Here is a 16598-nt window from a genome sequence, read left to right as displayed (position 1 = left end):
CGTCTCACTGAGCCTCTTAGGTACGCGGCTGTGCTGGTAAAGTGTGACAAAAAAAGTTGAGTGATTTAATTCAGATTTGTTCTTGCCTAGATTACGGTTAATACCCCTTTTTAGCATGATTTAATTCCTGGCAAATGGATTTCCGGAGGTTAAGGAGAGCACGGTGGTTCCAAAGAAGAGGGTTTATCCTCGTTTGTGTCGTGGGTTAATTTGTCCCTTTCTCATTCTTTGTCTTGCACTTTTTGCTACGTGATGCCTGCTCCCTAGCCGCAGGTCTGCAGGCACCTGTGTTGTGTCCTCACTCCCTGAGTCATGGTGGCTCCACTCTGGGTCCTTTATTGTCTTATATTTCAATCTGTTCGTGACCAGAGTCCGTCTGGTGTCCTGTGGATAATGAGGGATGAAACAGGTGCGGGCTTCAGACCCTTGTGGTGACACGGAGAGAGGAGGTAGCCCAGAGACTGGTTGCTGCTGGTTAGTGAGGCTTCTTGTGACCTGAGCAGACTTAGGGGCCCAGGTCAGGCCAGGCTGACCCAAGGGCTGAGGGCTCCTGCCTGCTGGGGACCTGACGGTAGCACAACTGCCCAGCCGGGAAAGTTCTTGTCTATCCTGGTGGTTCTCAGCCAGGGGCTGTTTGGGAATTTCAGGAGCATCATTTGCTTGTGACAGTGACTCTGTGTATGTGTGCGTGTGTTGTGTGTTTACAGGGGAGTTACCTCTGACATTTAATGGGCAGGCGCCAGTGGTGCGGCTGTGCTAAGAGCAGTCCTGCCCAGGGGAGACCCTTACCTGACAGTGGTGGTATCTCCAAGGGAGGGAGAACAAATTGTTTTGTGGGTCTGTTTGTTTCTCATTGTGGTAAAAGCCACGTATTAGAACATCCCCTGAACAGTTTTTACGGTTCAGTAGAGTTAACTGTATTCATGTTGTTGTGGAACACCTCCAGAACTTTTGTCTTGTGCGACTTAAACTTTGTCCCCACTAAACTATAACTCCCCATTCCCCGAAGCCTGGAGCCCCTGGTGTCCCCTGGGCCCGCCCCACCGCTCTCCCCCCCCCCCCCCCCCCCCCCGGCTTTTGTGTGTCTGTGATTGTGACTGCTTCAGATTTTTTGTGCAAGTGGAATCATGTAGACTCTCTGTTTGTGACTGGCCTGTTTCACGGAGCATAATGGCCTCAAGGTTCATCTCTGCCGCAGCATATGTCAGAATTTCTTTCTTTCTTAAGGCTGCATTCCATTCCACTCCGTGTGTGTACCACCTTTTCTTTCTTTCTTCATCCACTGATGGACATTGGGTTGCTCTTACCTCTTGGGTATTGTGAATAGTGAGTGCTACAGTGAACAGGATCCTGTTCCATTGCCTTTGGGTATATTCCCAGAAGTGAGATGGCCTGATCATATGATGATTCTATTTTTGATGTTTGAGGACCGTCCTTACTGTTTTCCTTGACGGCTTTACCAGTTTCCATTCCCACTAACAGTGTACAAGGGTTCTAGTTCTTTGAGTCTTTGCCAACACTCCTTCCTTTCCTTCCTTCCTTCCTTCCTTCCTTCCTTCCTTCCTTCCTTCCTTCCATCTTAATGGATATAAGGTGATATCTCATTGTGGTTTGATTGAGTTAATGATTAGTGCATTGTCTCATATGTTTGTTGGCTGTAACATGGATCTTTAAATGTAAGGAGCTTATATTGGATTTATTGAAGAATCTTAGTAAGTGTGTACTTTCAGTATTTTTTTGGTTTAGACTTCATGATGCTTAAACATGAAACTACTCCTAGGAATGATTTCTTTCAACTGCCAAGCTGTCAGTTGGGATTGAATGAACCAGCGTTGGTGGTAGAGATGGGGATTCTATTTTAAAGACCAGTGTCTGCTTAAAGGAAGCTTGATTATAAAGAGAAGAGTTATTTTTAGATTTAAGATACATTAGATGTAAGTAGTCTTTTTTAATAACAGAGGATAAGGAGTAGAAACACTCACTGTCATCATCTATTTTGTTGTTCTGGATTCCTGCAACCTGTAAGGCAGGGTACCTCTCTCCAGAGTGCTCCCTGTTTCCTCCATTCCCCCCAAAAGGCACAAGCTCAGTCTAGAGCCACCTGTTGGCTAGACTCGTCTGGCTCCACTTTCCGGATCAGAATGCTCTGGTTCTTCTGAAGCTGTTTGATTGTGCCCTGAGTCTTCCGAAGATGGAACTTTAAAGTTTGAAAGGAGAATTTGTGGCCCATATATATTTTAGCTCAAAACCTCCAAATGGAATCATTTTAATATGCGTTTTCTTGAGAAATATGTAAATTAATAATTGCTTCATACATTATTCAAGCAAAACTTATTTTGTATCACCAATAGCTCTTGTAATCTTATATAAAGATATGCTAATGGATTTAATTAAAATAATTATACTGAATAATGTAGCCTGAACTTTACCCTAAAATAGTGTCTATTAATCATCATCAGTAGTAACAGTTTTAGCCAGAGAGACACTTACAACATTAAACTGATACTGGGTAGAAGGTACATTTTCTGTTTTGTTTTACGGCTTGGATTAAGTTGGCATTCTCGTGAGCTGCATGATGATTAAATTTGCTTAGAGAAGAGTATACAATCTATTTAATTTCTTCAACCTGAACTATTTCAGTGGTTAGAAAACTTTTAGCATTTTCTGCCACTTCAAAATCCTTCCTATGTATTTAATTTTCTTTCCCCCCTCCAAGCTGTGGCTCCAGTATGCTTCTTGTCCATTTGATTCAGGTCTGACCTTACCTTCCTCCCCTAGAGCTGCGATCGCTGGACACCAGGAGTTCTTCTCGATTGCCAGGATGATGGGCGATGGACTCACTTTTAGGAGGGGCCCTCAGCAACTTGCCTATTTAATAGACAAGTTCTTTTCTATTTAATAGAAATAGAAATCGCTGGGATGCCCGGGTGGCTCAGCGGTTAAGCGCCTGCCTTCGGCCCAGGATCGAGTCCCCCATCCCACATCAGGCTCCCTGCATGGAGCCTGCATCTCCCTCTGCCTTTGTCTCTGCCTGTGTCTCTCTTGAATACATAAATAAAATCTTAAAAAAAAAAGAAAAAAAAAAGAAATAGAAATAGCTTTCTTTACCGCCGGCCGAGATTCTCTCTAATTTTGTTTCTGGTATCTTTCTGCCGCTCACTGGCTTTCAGTCAGTGCTCAGTGGTGGGGAGCCCTTTGTTTTGGGGGCTGATTTCCGTTTCATGTGCCATGGTGTGCCGGGGACTCAGGTGGGCGTCCCCAGCAGGCCAGTGTCCACGCGTCCACTGCCCGGAGGCCCAAGTGCATTTAGAATTGGACCGGTCCATCCACAGGTGGGCAGATGAAAGCTTTGCCAAGTTCAAAGAGAAAAACAAGCTAGGACTTAAAATGCCTTTACATTAATTTGCTTAGGTTTACAGTCAAACCCGAAGAAATAACTTTCTTAGAAAGCAAGCATTGGTTTGATCATCACAGTTAAGTCTTAAAACACAGGAGATGAGTAAACAAAGCTAAACACTGCGAAGTCCTCTAAATCCCTGTATTGTGCTGCTCTCTTTCTGGCGAGGCGTGTCAGAGAGGGGGTGGTCTGATGGAATGTATGGCCCCTTGTGGCCGAAGGCCTACTCCACATGCCGCTCTGTCTTGCTCTTTCTTAAAAGATTTTAATTAGTTAGTTAATTAAGAGAGAGTGCATGCAGGAGCAGGGAGACAGGGAGAGGAAGAGAGAGAATCTCAGGCGGACGCAGCGCTCAGTGCAGAGCCCGAGGTGGGTCTCCATCTCATGACCCTGGGGTCGTGGCCTGAGCCAAAATCAAGACCTGGATGCTTAAGGGCTGAGCCACCAGGCGCCCCTCAGCTCTGTCTCTTGATGCGTCTGCAGGCCTGTGCCCTTCCCACTCCCACCGCACAGGCCACACCCTGGAGAACTAACTGATGGGTGATTGTCACCCTGGTGTGCAGAACCCACCCAAGGCACCGTAAGCATGGGGCTGCTGACACGCCGGCCCTTGCGTAACCTGAACAAGATTTTACTTAAATAACAAGAGAATTACACAAAATAATAAACAAAATAATAAAAACATAATAAACATAGGACAAACAAAAATAATAAACATAGGACAAAAAAAAAAAAGGAAAATAAGAAAACCCTCCTCAGATCCCTCCCATTCCTGTTATCCTGAATTCTGTGATTTGGCAAATTCTTCTACTCCACGTTTAGCACGTCATATAGGATAGGACGCGATAAACGAAAGCTTCCACTGAATTGCGGGGTCACGTTTGAGAGTTTGGCACGTTCAAGAGAGTTTCCATGCCATCGTTTGCACACATCCCACGGTCTCCCACCACGTCCTGGCGGCAGCACTGGCCACTGTGTGTTGAACACCCGTGATGTGCTTGGGGTGGCACGCCGAGCGTGGCACGTACACTGCGTCTTTCCACCCTGCCGGCAGTGTCTGGACGCCGGTGCGCTCCCTGGCCGGTTCACCAGCGGGAACCCCTGAGCACATGCCATCTTCCTGGGTTCACGCAGCGAGTGGTGGACGCACGCTCTGGATGCAGACAATGAGGCCCTGGAGCGTGTGTCCCGTGTCCCCTGTATGGCACCGCCCCCGTGTGTCCTGCCACCGTGGCTTCTCATGCCTGCACCCGGGTCTTCCTGTTCTGGAAGTGTCCTCCTGCAGAGACGATCCCACCCGGCACTGTCCTGTGCTCTGCGTCTTGGGAAGCCCTCGAGCCAGCTGCTCCTTCTACTCGAAAGCGACCTGAGTTGAGTGAAGCAGCCCGACTCCACAGGGAAAATGAAGCCTATTGCGGCAAGCAGGAGCAGAAACCAAAACACTTGAGGTTCTTGACAAATCACCCCTATTAGAAGCGGGCAGAGCTTGCTTTTTCCTGGTCAGGAGGGTTAGAGCCTGCGGGAGCGGGAGCGTCCGAGTCCCTGGCTCTTCCGGCGGCTCACCAGACTGTTCTCTTGGCTGAGGATGGGGATTTCTGTGGGTCCAAAGCAAAGACGTGGAGTGTCTCTTGAGAATTAAGAGGTGGTTTTGTAGAGAGCTCCGTCAGTCCGCTGTCTTGGAGTGTGTGTTGTGTCAGAGAGCCTCCAGGGCCTCAGGGAGCCCGGAGCGAAGGGCTAGCCCTGCGTAGCGCACGGGCTCTGGTGTGCGGCACACGGACACGGCCCAGAGCCGGAGCCTCTCCAGACGCCCAACCCGAGGTCCCTGTGTCTTGAAGAACATGATGTCTTAGCTAAGGACCCGGGCGTGATCGGGGGTTAACTCTTGAGTGTTTGGGGCAACAGCCGGCGTGCGTGGCGTGCAGGGAAGCAGTGGCCCAGGAAGACCGAAGACAGGTGCACCTGCTGGTGAAAGAGGCTTCCCCAGTGGGAGAGCCTCCTGCAGCGGGAGGTGGGGGCCGCCGAGGTCAGACACTGGGGAGGAGGAGCCCGAGCCTCTGAGGGTGCCGGCTAGTTGGACTGGTACCCCAGGAGTCGGGCAATGCCTTCAAAGCATCCACGTTAGGTTTGCCTCTTGTCTCAGGAAAGGCACTCCGGCTGCCGCCTGGGGCGCAGACTTGAAGGGGTCGTGTGGAGGCGGGAGGTCCGTCAGGAGGCTGCGGCAGCGGTGCCAGCCAGGACAGACGCACCCGGACCTGGTGGTAGAAGCTGTAGAGGCCGAGAAGATGGTAGGACCAGGGACAGTTCATAGTGAGGCTCCACCCGCTTGAAGAAGAGGGAGCACCCCAGGGAGGCTGTGACCTGGGACAGGGCCGTGTGGCACCCTGAACCGAGGTGTCCCCGGGGAGGTCAGGTGTCGGGCTGGCCTGTGGCGGGTGGGGTCTGCAGCGCCCCTGGGCCATCAGGGCTGCCGCGTGTGGGTGGGACGCCCACCCACCCAGGAGCAAGGTGAGTTTGGGCAGTGGGCACTAGGGCTCCACAGCCCGGCGGAAGGGTGGGCTCCCTGAGGAGCATGTGGAGGAAGGAGAGAAGTCTAGAATGGGACTCCAAGGACACCCATCTTTAAGGGGTGGTGGGCACAGGGCCCTGCGCAGGCAGCTGGGGAGGGGCGGGTGCAGAGGAAGGCAGCAGGTGAGGGCTCGCAGCTGGGTCATGAGAAGGGGCACCTAGGGAGAGGCCTGGGGCCTCCGCAGGACCTGAGCCAGGGTGCGGCTGGAGAGGCGACAGGGCAAAGCCGGGAGCGTGCTGGGCAGCGGGCACTGTGCGAGCCCCCAGCCTGGGCACTGCCCGTGCGGCTGGGCCGGGGGGCATTTCCTTCTTGAGAGACAAGCGTGGACTCCCACGTGGAGGGAAGGAGTGGCTGGGGTGAGGACCTAGTCACCCGGAGGGAGGAGGGGTGACAGAGGGCACAGGGTCCCTGCCGAGCCCAGGCGCGGGATGCCGTCCTTGGGAGCTGGGCGCTCCCCCTCTCCGCGTGGACCTTCTGGTGCCTCTGCTCCTTCTCCTGGTGGATTTTTTTTTCTCCAGCGTAGGAGCTGAGGTGGGTGGGGAGGGCTGGGGTCCCAGGCTCCAGGAGAACCACGGAAAAGCCCCATGGGAAGCAGGGATGGGCAGCAGGTGCAAGAGGTGGCTCCTTGCTTGTCCTGTTCTCTTTATTCCATCGGCTCTGTCCTTTGTTCCCAAGCTGAGCCAGGGTTGGTGGCAGGTGCGTCAACCCCTCTGTTCTCTCCAAACCCCATGTGCTATAAATTCTGTGTTAGGCAGCATTTTGGGGTTCTGGTGGGCACATGCCCCTTTCTGTGGGCATCACTGTGACCTCTGGATGGGCGGAGGCCCTAGGGAGCCCTGGCCCAGTGTGGCTGTCTGTGTGCCTGGTTAACGCAGCACCCGGAGGCCCCCGGGGAACAAGCGCAAGGCGGGCCATAGAGGCCTGTCTTGTTTGTCGCCATCTGCTTCATCCTTGTGAAATGGGGGTAACCTGCAGTAACTTGATAAATTCCAAAGTTGAATTGCCGAGGAGGTAATTGGGATCCCTTGATCTGGCTGGTGTGGGAGGACAGGGCCCACCCCTAGGAAACAAGCCTCAGTGATTGTGCAGCACAGAACACTGTTGTCCTGCCTGTCTCATCCGGACCGAGCCGCACTGAGAGAGACAGGGACAACTAGTGTGCTCACCGTGGGCGTGCACCGCCTTGCTCCACATCCCAGCAGCATGAGTCTGGACACATGACTTCGCTGCATGCCTCTACTGTGTCATCTGTGAATGGGGATAAGAGACCTTTCTCATGTTGTCCTGCGGATGTATTTTGTCCATAGAGTCCAGCACCCAGGAGATCCTCAGGCATGGACATAATATTCCCAAGTTATAAATTAGGAAACTTGAACTCATTTGAAGTGACTGGAATCGACCACGTACTTCTTAGGCACCAGCGTTGAGATTCAGGAACATTCTCTAAAGGTTTTTCCAGGCCCGTCTGTCTAGGACATATGTTTTTATTCATTTTGAGAATTAAGGTACAGATTGAGTACAGTCACGTAGTAGGGTGCCATCACCCCTCCCCTGCGTTCCTCTTTCCCCCAGTGTACACAAGCTCCCCCTCCTCCACCCACAGAGGTGGTCTCCGTCCCTATAGCTGTGCCTTTTCCGGAATGTTTTAAAGATGGAATCACATGGTACGTAGCCTTTCGAGTTTGTCTTGTTTTACTGCTCTGAGCACATTTGAGATCATCCATGTTGTGTGTAACGCGGGCTCGATTTTTTTTTTTTTTAAATTACTGAGTAGTGTTCCATTGTATGGATTCACCTCTTGAGGGACTTTTGAGTTGTTTCCAGTTTTTGACGATTGCAAAGAAAGCTACTGTCAACATTTACATGCAGGGTTTTGTGTGCGCATCAAGTTTTGCATATCATTGAGTCCAGACTCAGGAGTACAATTGCTGGGCTGTATGGAGAGTGCATGTCTCACTTCATGAGAAATCGTCTTGTGCTTTTCCACAGTTGTTCCTGACCTTGTTTTGCATTCAGCCCAGCAGCATTTGCAACAGCACTTGATATTGTCAGGTGGCAGGGTTGGTTTTTTTTTTTTTTCCTTTCTAATAGGTGTTAGTGATATTTCACTGTGGTTTTAATTTGGATTTCCCGGGTGACTAATGATGCTGAGCATCTTTTCAAGTGCTTATTTGCCATCCATATATCTTCTTTGGAAAACTGTCTTTTCAAATCTTTGGCCTATTTGGAGGGAAGATTGTTTTCTCATTATTGAGTTTTAAGTGTTCTTTGGATATGCTGGATACAAATCTTGATCAGATAACGATTTGCAATTATTTTCTCCTAGGTGTGACTCATCTTTTATTATCTTAGCAGTAAGTTTTAAAAGTGCAGAAGTTTTTATTTTGATGAACCACAATTTATTGATTTTTTTTTTTTTCTTTTACGGATTAAGCTTTTGGCATCTTATCTAAGAAATCATTGCTTAGCCCATCGCAAATGTCTTCTGGAAATTGTGTAGTTTAAAGTTTTATGTTTAAGATTTATGAACCACTTAAAGTTAATTTTTGTATAGGGCGTGAGGTATGGAACTAGTTTCATTCGGTGGTGAGGTGGCGGGGCCTGTGTTCCATTATCGCAAATTTGTGGACCATGTATATTCAGGGTATTATGTTAAAGTGAGCTTTTGCTGTTAAAGAATAAAATTCAACTCAGTAAATTTGAAGATCTGATAGGCTTTATTCGATGATTCATGAATTGGGCAGCATCCCAATCTAGCAAGTAGAAAGGAGCTCTGAAGAGCTGGACAAAATGAGACTTTTATAGGCAGCAGGGGGCAAGGACAAGGGACGAGCAGGCTACTTCTTTCTTTGAGGGTTTGAAGAGGTCTGTCAGGTGGATTACTTCAGTAGTGCTGCCCAGGGAGTTCCAGATTGAGTAGTTTTGTTTTATTTATTTATTTATTTATTTTTTTTGTGTGTGTGTGTGTGGGTTTTTTTTTTTTTTTTAAAGATTTTATTTATTTGACAAAGAGGGAGAATGAAAGAGCACAAGCATGGGGTTGGGAGAGGGAGAGGGAGAAGCAGACCCCACTGAGCAGGGAGCCCTACATGAGGCTCAATCCCAGGATCCCGAGATCATGACCTGAACTAAAGACAAATGTTTCACCGATGGAGCCACCCAGGCGCCCCTCCAGACTGAGTAGTTCAATCTTATATTCCTGAGACAAGCTGAAACTGCAATTAGTTTAGGTATGAAGCCTTGGTTTGCTGACATGGAGTTTAGCACAAGTGACTCCATTTTGGTTTTTTGTTGTTGGTTGTTGAAACACCACTCTTGCTTTTGGAAAATAACGTTAACAATTGTTTATGCAATAAGTGCAGTATTTTCCAACGTTCAAAGCATTATCCTGTTCTCTTTTCAGCTTGAGTTTGAACTTTAATGTAACCTCTGATGTCCTTAGCATCAGCATTATTTCCCCCATTTCATTTTGGGAAGGGGAGCCCAACCTGGCGGAAGGAGTTACATAGAGTCACAGATAGAGGGGGAGGCCCACCATAGTCAGAACACTGAAAATCTATTAACTTTTCCCATCAGGCTGTGTAGCTGAGGGTGCTGGGGCTCTGGCTGCCCACAGAACTGGGTTTTGATTCTGTCTGTGTTCAGGTCTAGTGGTCTGATCAGGGGCAGAGTAATTAGCATCTCCATTGCAGTTCCCTGGCTGTCCAACACAGCCAGCTCTCTGTCGGAGGTCTATTGGAATGAAAGATAAAATATATACAAGGTCCCAGTGCAGCACATAGCATGTAGTACGATCTGTCATGATAAGCATCACTCTTATTTTTTGAGAGTGTGGATTTTCTGGAAAATGCAAAATAGCAATATAAGAGATAAGGTTACTACTGAAGAAACAACAGATTCCTAATTAAGGGATATACAGATATACAGAAATAGTTTTGGAATGGAACAAAGACAGTCATTTTAGATGTTGAATGTGAAGCAACTGCAGGGATTTGAATGGTAGGGGATTCTTCTGAGGGACATGGGGTCTTCCTGTGTCCACTATAGCTTCATTAGGGTTAAGGAGAAAATCACACAAAAACTTAGTGCACTATAGGCATTTGGTCCCCAGGCAATAACTGTAGGCCTCTGTTAAATTATTATGTGTCAAGAAAACCATCTAACAAATCACCATTGTTTGTGGATCAGAGGCTTTTTTTCTTTGCTCTATTTTTGTTGTGTTTGATGATCTCATCTTCTCGTCTAGAAAGCTATCTTTCTCTTCTTGGTATGTCTGTGGTTCTTCATAGTAATTACAGATTTGTGTTAACATTTGCCAGACTGCATTAGGCTCAGCATTCTTTGCTCTTGGTTTGCAGGGGGCGGCGTTGAAGTACTTGCCAACTATTGTCAACGATGTGAAATTGGTGTTCGATCCCAAAGAGCTCAGGTAAGGAAGCACCTGAGGGGCAGGCTTCTCATGTCCTTCACTTTGCCTCCTTTCTGTGCATGGAGGTTATGAGAGACTCAAGGTTCAGTCTCATATTGGCAGGCATCAGTGCCCTGGATCATTCCTGAAGACATGCTGGTTGTCATGTCTGGGACACTTCCCTAACGATGACTTTATATTGAAAAGACCCCATCCGATGGTGTCTTTTGACCAACAAAGTATTTTCTTTAGCAGTTTGTTAAACACTCAGGGGACACATGGGGTAGATCATACAAATTTGACATTTTGCATTCCTTCGAGAGATTGAATTTCACTATGTAGTGGTTGGGTTTTTGTTTTGTTTTCGGCACCTAAAATATCTGACACAGGAGATTTACTATTCACTCCTCTCCCCTGCACGTGCACAACTGCTTATCGTGAGCTCCTCCTGACAGACTGCAAGCCTCAGGCAGAATGGTTAGGAGTTGTCACCTAAGATAACATTAACAAAATCAAAGCAGACCTCAAGGAACCTGGTTGTTGGGCTTTCAGACCAAGGAGTGAGGCTGAGGACTGACCGAATCCTTCCTTTTTCCACCTGTTTTTCCCTCCTTGGTTGCTGAGTCCAGGCCTACTTGTGAAATCTGTAGATGCCCTGGGTTCTACATGACTGTTGAGAGCCACTGGGATGTGCAGCCTTTCTAACCCCAGACACCTAAAGCACTGCCCTTGTCTGCATTTGATTGTGGTTTTGATTTAACATTTGACATCATAAACTACTTGCAGGAGATGGGACTGTTTTTAGCAGCTGAAAAGCCCATTTAAATATTAGTAAAGGTCCATGTGTCCCCTGAGTGTTTAAACTGAATAAAAAATGTTCATCCTCCCCGTTCTTTGTGTCCACTTTAGCTTGCTCATGCCTGGGAGGTGAAGGGTGAGTGGCTTTCTGTGGGAGGTGGGTGTACTCTCCTCCACGAATCACCAGGTTTCTGATGTGCCTGAGGATTTAGTGTCCTCCATGGACACATTTATTTTCTGCCCCCCAGCACCGACAACACTGGGCATAGCTTAGCACACCCTCAATGAGAAGAGGAGATGTGAAGGGGCCATGTCTGCCCTGTCTAGGGAGTGTGTCCCATCCCTGCAGCATACACATATCAGCAGCCCCTGGGGCCTTATCAGAAAATGCTGAATCTCAGGCTTCTTCCCAGGTCTCCCCAGTTAGAAATAGGGCCTGGGGCCCAGCTGTTGGGTTTCAGTGAACCTTCTGGGTGCTTTCAGTGAGACTTTTGTTGGAGAGCTTCAGGTCTGGAGAATAGGAGAAGTGGGACAAGCTGTGGTTGGGTGGCCCATGGGCATACTCTGGGATTGTGTTTCTCTCGAGGCACAGGGGTCAGACTCTAACCAACTAGTGGGGCCACATCCACGTTCACAGTGGGTGCTTGCATCAGTGCTTGGAGAGCCAAGGGAGACCCCCTCTCTGGGGCCAGCCCCGTCTGCTCTTGGTCCCTTGTCTCTTGATGCATGCCTGTGTGCTGCTTCAACACATTATCTACTGATATTTTATATATTTTTTTAAAGATTTATTTATTATTAGAGACAGAGTAAGGAGAGGGCAGAGGAAAGAATCTTGCAAGCAGATTTTCCACTGAGCCAGGAGCCTGATACAGGGCTTGATCTCACAACCCATGAAATCATGACCTGAGTCGAAACCAAGAATCAGTTGCTTACCCATCTGAGCCCCACCCAGGCACCCCACCTTATCTACTGTTTTTTTTTACATGACCTTGTAAATCATGTAAGTATTTTTTCCTTTTTAGAAAACTGATTGATGTTTTGATGAAACAGAAGAGACCACAGAGGAGAATAGATCAAACTTAATTCCACTGCCTAAAAATAACTGAAAGGATGTGGATTTGCACACATGCACAAATATTCACATGCATATGTGCACACATATTTCCTAAAAAAATTCAACACAATTATATTCTTTATTTTACAGGCAGCTTCTGCATGTAAGACATTTTGTGTTCCCACATTGGGGAGTAGTCTTCTACATCATAATTTTTAATAACTTCCATGGTGTTCGATCCTATGTTGGCCCATCATTTATTTAAGTAGCAACAGTAGGCACTGACATCGATTATGTGCTTTCTCCATATAGAAGAGGCTTCACGCAAAGCACTTTCTATGTATTGTTCAATTAATCTTTCCAACAGTGGTATGACATCGGTTCTGTTATTAGCCTACTTTTATGCTAAGTAACTTGTCCCCGATAACTGAGCTGGTCAGTGGTGGTGCTTCAAGGCCAACCCAGGCTTTCTGACTACAGCAAAACAGGCCACTGTGCTATAGTGATGGGTACTGGGTTCTGTTCGGTTTTTATTCTTATAAAATATGCTAGGATACATGTTTTTGTAGTTTAACTGTAGGATCTTGCCCTTATGTATATCATTAGCAGAAACAGTGAAAAACAGTGAAGTGAGATGACCATGCGTTATATTTTCTTTTTTTGCATTTTCTTAAAAGATTTTTAACAAATACTACTCAGTTGCTCTCTAAAGGTCAAAGCAACTTTTTACTAATGTATGTTGGTGTCTGTCTTCCCAAACTTTGCTGGTACTTGAAATTATTATTTTATAGAACCTTTGTTGATATGATTGGTGAAAGACTTTTCTTTGTTACTAACAAGAACCCTTCGTCTAAGACACCTTCATAGTTTTATCATCTGTTTATAAAAGTAATCTTTAAAAAGAAACCTCTAGTGAGATGTAAGTTGCATCCTATAAAGTTTGTCAGTTTTAGAGTATTTAATTAAAGGGCATTCAGTATTTTTACGGAGTTGTGTGCCCGTCGTCGTAATCCAGTTGTAGGGCAGTTTCATCACCCCTTTCAGATCCCTGGTGCTCATTAATAATCTGTCCCTACCCCAGCCCAAGGCACCCACGAATCTCCTTCCTGTGTCTACAGATATGCCTTTTCCAGGCATGTTATACGAAGGAAATTATATAATATGTGGCCTTTTGTGCCTGGCTTATTTTACTTGGCATTGTATTTTCAAAGTCTATCTGTGTTGTAGCCTTTGTCAGAATTTCATTCCTCGTTAGGGATGAATTCTATGGGTATATGTTGTTTGTCTGCTCCTGAGGTGATGGACATCTGGGTTTTTCTCCTACTGAATATGAAGAATAATACTGCTATGATTCATGTGTCAAGGTTTGTGTTGGATATGTATTTGCATTTCTCTTGGGTATATACCTGGGAGTGGGTCCTTAAGTAACCGGTTTAACATTTTCAGGAAACGCCAAGCTGTTTTCCAAAGTGGCTGCACCAACTTACATTCCCATCAACGTGATATGAGGGTTCCAGTTTCTTCATATCCTAGCCAACACTTGTTATTGTCTGTCTTTTGGATTATAGCCATTTGAGTGGGCATGAAGTGAAAAATAACATTTTAAAGCATCATTTCGTTGGGTGAGATTTTGGTCTCTATTATGGGCAGTATCCAATGTTCTCGTAGAGCTTAATCACCGTTTAATGACCTTGCATCTCAGTTTCATCTTGAACACAGTGGCTCATTTTGCTGTCATATCCCTAAACTCTTCACTTGTGTTTTTCATTATAGCAAAATGTTTACTGATTTCATCCTAAATGTTCCCATGGGTTTGCTGACCATTCAGAAGCTATATTGCTTGATTGAAATCATTCACAGTGACCTCTTCACACAGCACGGTGAGTGGAACCCTGAGAATCATTAAATTGTCCCATTATTCATTGTCTATAGGCCTTGTCCCTTCTGAATTCTCTCCTCTATGCCAAAAGGAGCGGAGGTTGCAACCAATTAAGACAGCTCCATTACAAGACAGGAAGATTTAGTCCTTACAAGAGAATGGTAATTGATGTACAGTGGAGTGATAGATCATTGAAAGATGAAGGGGAAAGCCTCGTAGTTTGTAATTTAGGTATACACTAAAGCCCTAAGATAATCAGCATACATTGTAGCCTTTAAGATGTGTGATTGTCTATCCTGGGGAGGCAATCACCTGCTTCCATTCAGATGATTGCAAAGAAAAATGTCAGGTTTTCTTTAAATTTAGAAATAATGGTACTGTCTTTTCCTGAGCTTTGCATTCTTTGACAGGGCTTCCTCAAACCCTGCTCAAAGTAATAAGAATTTTAATGATTCCTCAACTCATTTATCCTGAGGAACACCTTCTATTTCCCCACGTTATCTCCCTACCCTTTTTATTAATAATTTTCTTTCTATTTGGACAGATTGAATTAATATTTTACACTTGTCAAGCAGTTTTATTGAAAGCTTAAAACCTTTGCATAATTCCACAACCTTTCTCATTTAGTGGAGGCAGATGTGGGGACCGTTGAGTGACATTCTGACCGAGAGGCACAGATCTGTACTCTTCTGTTTGTGTCCAGACATTTGGCTGTTCCATTCATTTTCTTTTGTCCTCGAGTGTGGCGTTTTAGGGACAGAGCAGCCCTGGCTGGGGGTGTCCTATTGGGCTCCTGGCTGCATCTAGAACTCAGTGTATGTCCAGATTAGTCTTCCGTAACTTCTGGGCTCCTGGAGCCTCTGTTGTCCTGCTGGCTTTAACCTGATTTCTTGATCGAACTTTATCATTGCACTGGAGTCTACACTTACAACGAAGGTTTATGTTAAGAGAAAATGCCAAGACTTCATTTGAGTGGGAATGTTCTTTTTGAGAGGAAACATCAAACTAAGATGGGAATGGGTTTCTGCAGCCCCTCCAAACATTTCTATCTGGGCCACAAGCCCATAGCTTACTTGCATAATTGAAAGGCAGCTCCGTTGCCATTGTTTGGGATTCAAAGCACACAAATCTCCTTCAGCTAGCAATCCCGACTGTCCATACTTCAGGGCCTCATTGGAGGGCTGGGTCTTGAATTACTCATTCCCCAGGTGTCTTCTAAAGCTTGGTGAAACTATGGGGCTCAGGAGGGCGTGATGATGAGGTGATGGGTGGGGACCACTGTATCATTCATTGTTTCTTTCTCTATCGACTACATTTTATACCAGAGCAAGTAAAACCCCCCAAAAGTTTTCTATTTGGATTATATTAGGAGGGTTACTGATGTCCCTTCTCGTAACCCTCCAACCCAAAGATGCACACACCACCACCAGCACCGACCTATACCACTTCGTTGAATGAACAATTATCAATGAATAGCAATTGTCGATGGATTGATTGTACTTTTATTGACTGTTGACATCGGGAAGACCTCCTTCCCTATGTCACATAATTTCTATTACAAAACTCTGTACCACCTATCACATAGCTCTCTTTGAATGAGGACCTAAAATATAAAAGGTTCGATTAAAAATATTTAAAATAGAAATTCTTCTAAGAATACATTTTAAGGGAGTGTTTTCTTCTATTGAAGCGTAACTTTATTTCCTTAGCTAGTAGAAAGCTGGAAGGGACTCTTCGTATTTATTTTTGGTAATTCCGTCAGCCCGGGAGTCTGGCGATTCTGATTTTCTTCCTTCCTGCACCGTTTCTCCTTTCCCTCTTGTTCTGTAAGTCTTGTATTAAAGACCGCCTCAAGGCCTATTGTGGAAGTTTTGCAACATGCTGTTAATTATTAACCTAAAATCTTAAGTACAAAGTTAGGGACTTAATTTTCATAGCAAGCTGCACCAACATGGAAAATGAGGTCATGTGAAATAATGTGAATCGAGACTGACTTTGTGCTATAAGAGCCACAGCTCGCCTGGAGCCTCCTGTCTTAGAAGCAGCTCCCCAGCTGCCCAGTCAGTGGGCCTTATCTTAAACTAGCATTGGCTGCCCACATGTGCTTCCAGATGCTCACAGGCCATCTGGAAATGTTTCAGAATACACCGTCCCATGTCCAGTGTGAAGAAGGAGGACCCCCTGTCCCGTCATATAGGCTATGAGCATTAAGAAGCTTTCTGGGAAGGGATAGCAAAGACAACCCTGATTTTTCTCATCTGTGGGCCCCCTGCTTTTTCAAGGCAGCCTACAGCCATCTCACCTCCTTCTCAGGAAAGACTAATCAGCGGAAGTCTTCAGATATCATTACTTTTGCAAAATATTCTCTACCATGTTTGGTATAAATCGTTGAAGTCAAAGTATTTTCTGATGCGATGGGATGGCCCTGATTTTCCTGCTTTGTTCCAGTTTTTATTAGTTTGTGACGGTCCTGGTCTGTGTGCTTTTCCTGATCCC

General features: G+C 46.1%; 1 protein-coding gene across 2 annotated transcripts in view; it reads left to right on the top strand.

Moving 5' to 3' along the window:
* Nucleotides 1-16598, top strand: part of DOCK1 (dedicator of cytokinesis 1) — a 497787-nt gene that overhangs the window by 160860 nt on the left and 320329 nt on the right. For both annotated transcript variants that reach the window (XM_041744687.1, XM_041744686.1), the window contains exons 24-25: nt 10322-10392; nt 13997-14103. In XM_041744687.1, coding sequence (XP_041600621.1) covers nt 10322-10392; nt 13997-14103 — 178 coding nt within the window. The remainder of the gene's footprint in view (nt 1-10321; nt 10393-13996; nt 14104-16598) is intronic.

Source organism: Vulpes lagopus, chromosome 2 (genome assembly GCF_018345385.1).
Source record: "Vulpes lagopus strain Blue_001 chromosome 2, ASM1834538v1, whole genome shotgun sequence".
NCBI classification, from domain to species: Eukaryota; Metazoa; Chordata; class Mammalia; order Carnivora; family Canidae; genus Vulpes; species Vulpes lagopus.
The sequence above is the reverse complement of the archived record's forward strand: the minus strand, read 5'-3'. Positions and strand labels throughout refer to the sequence as shown.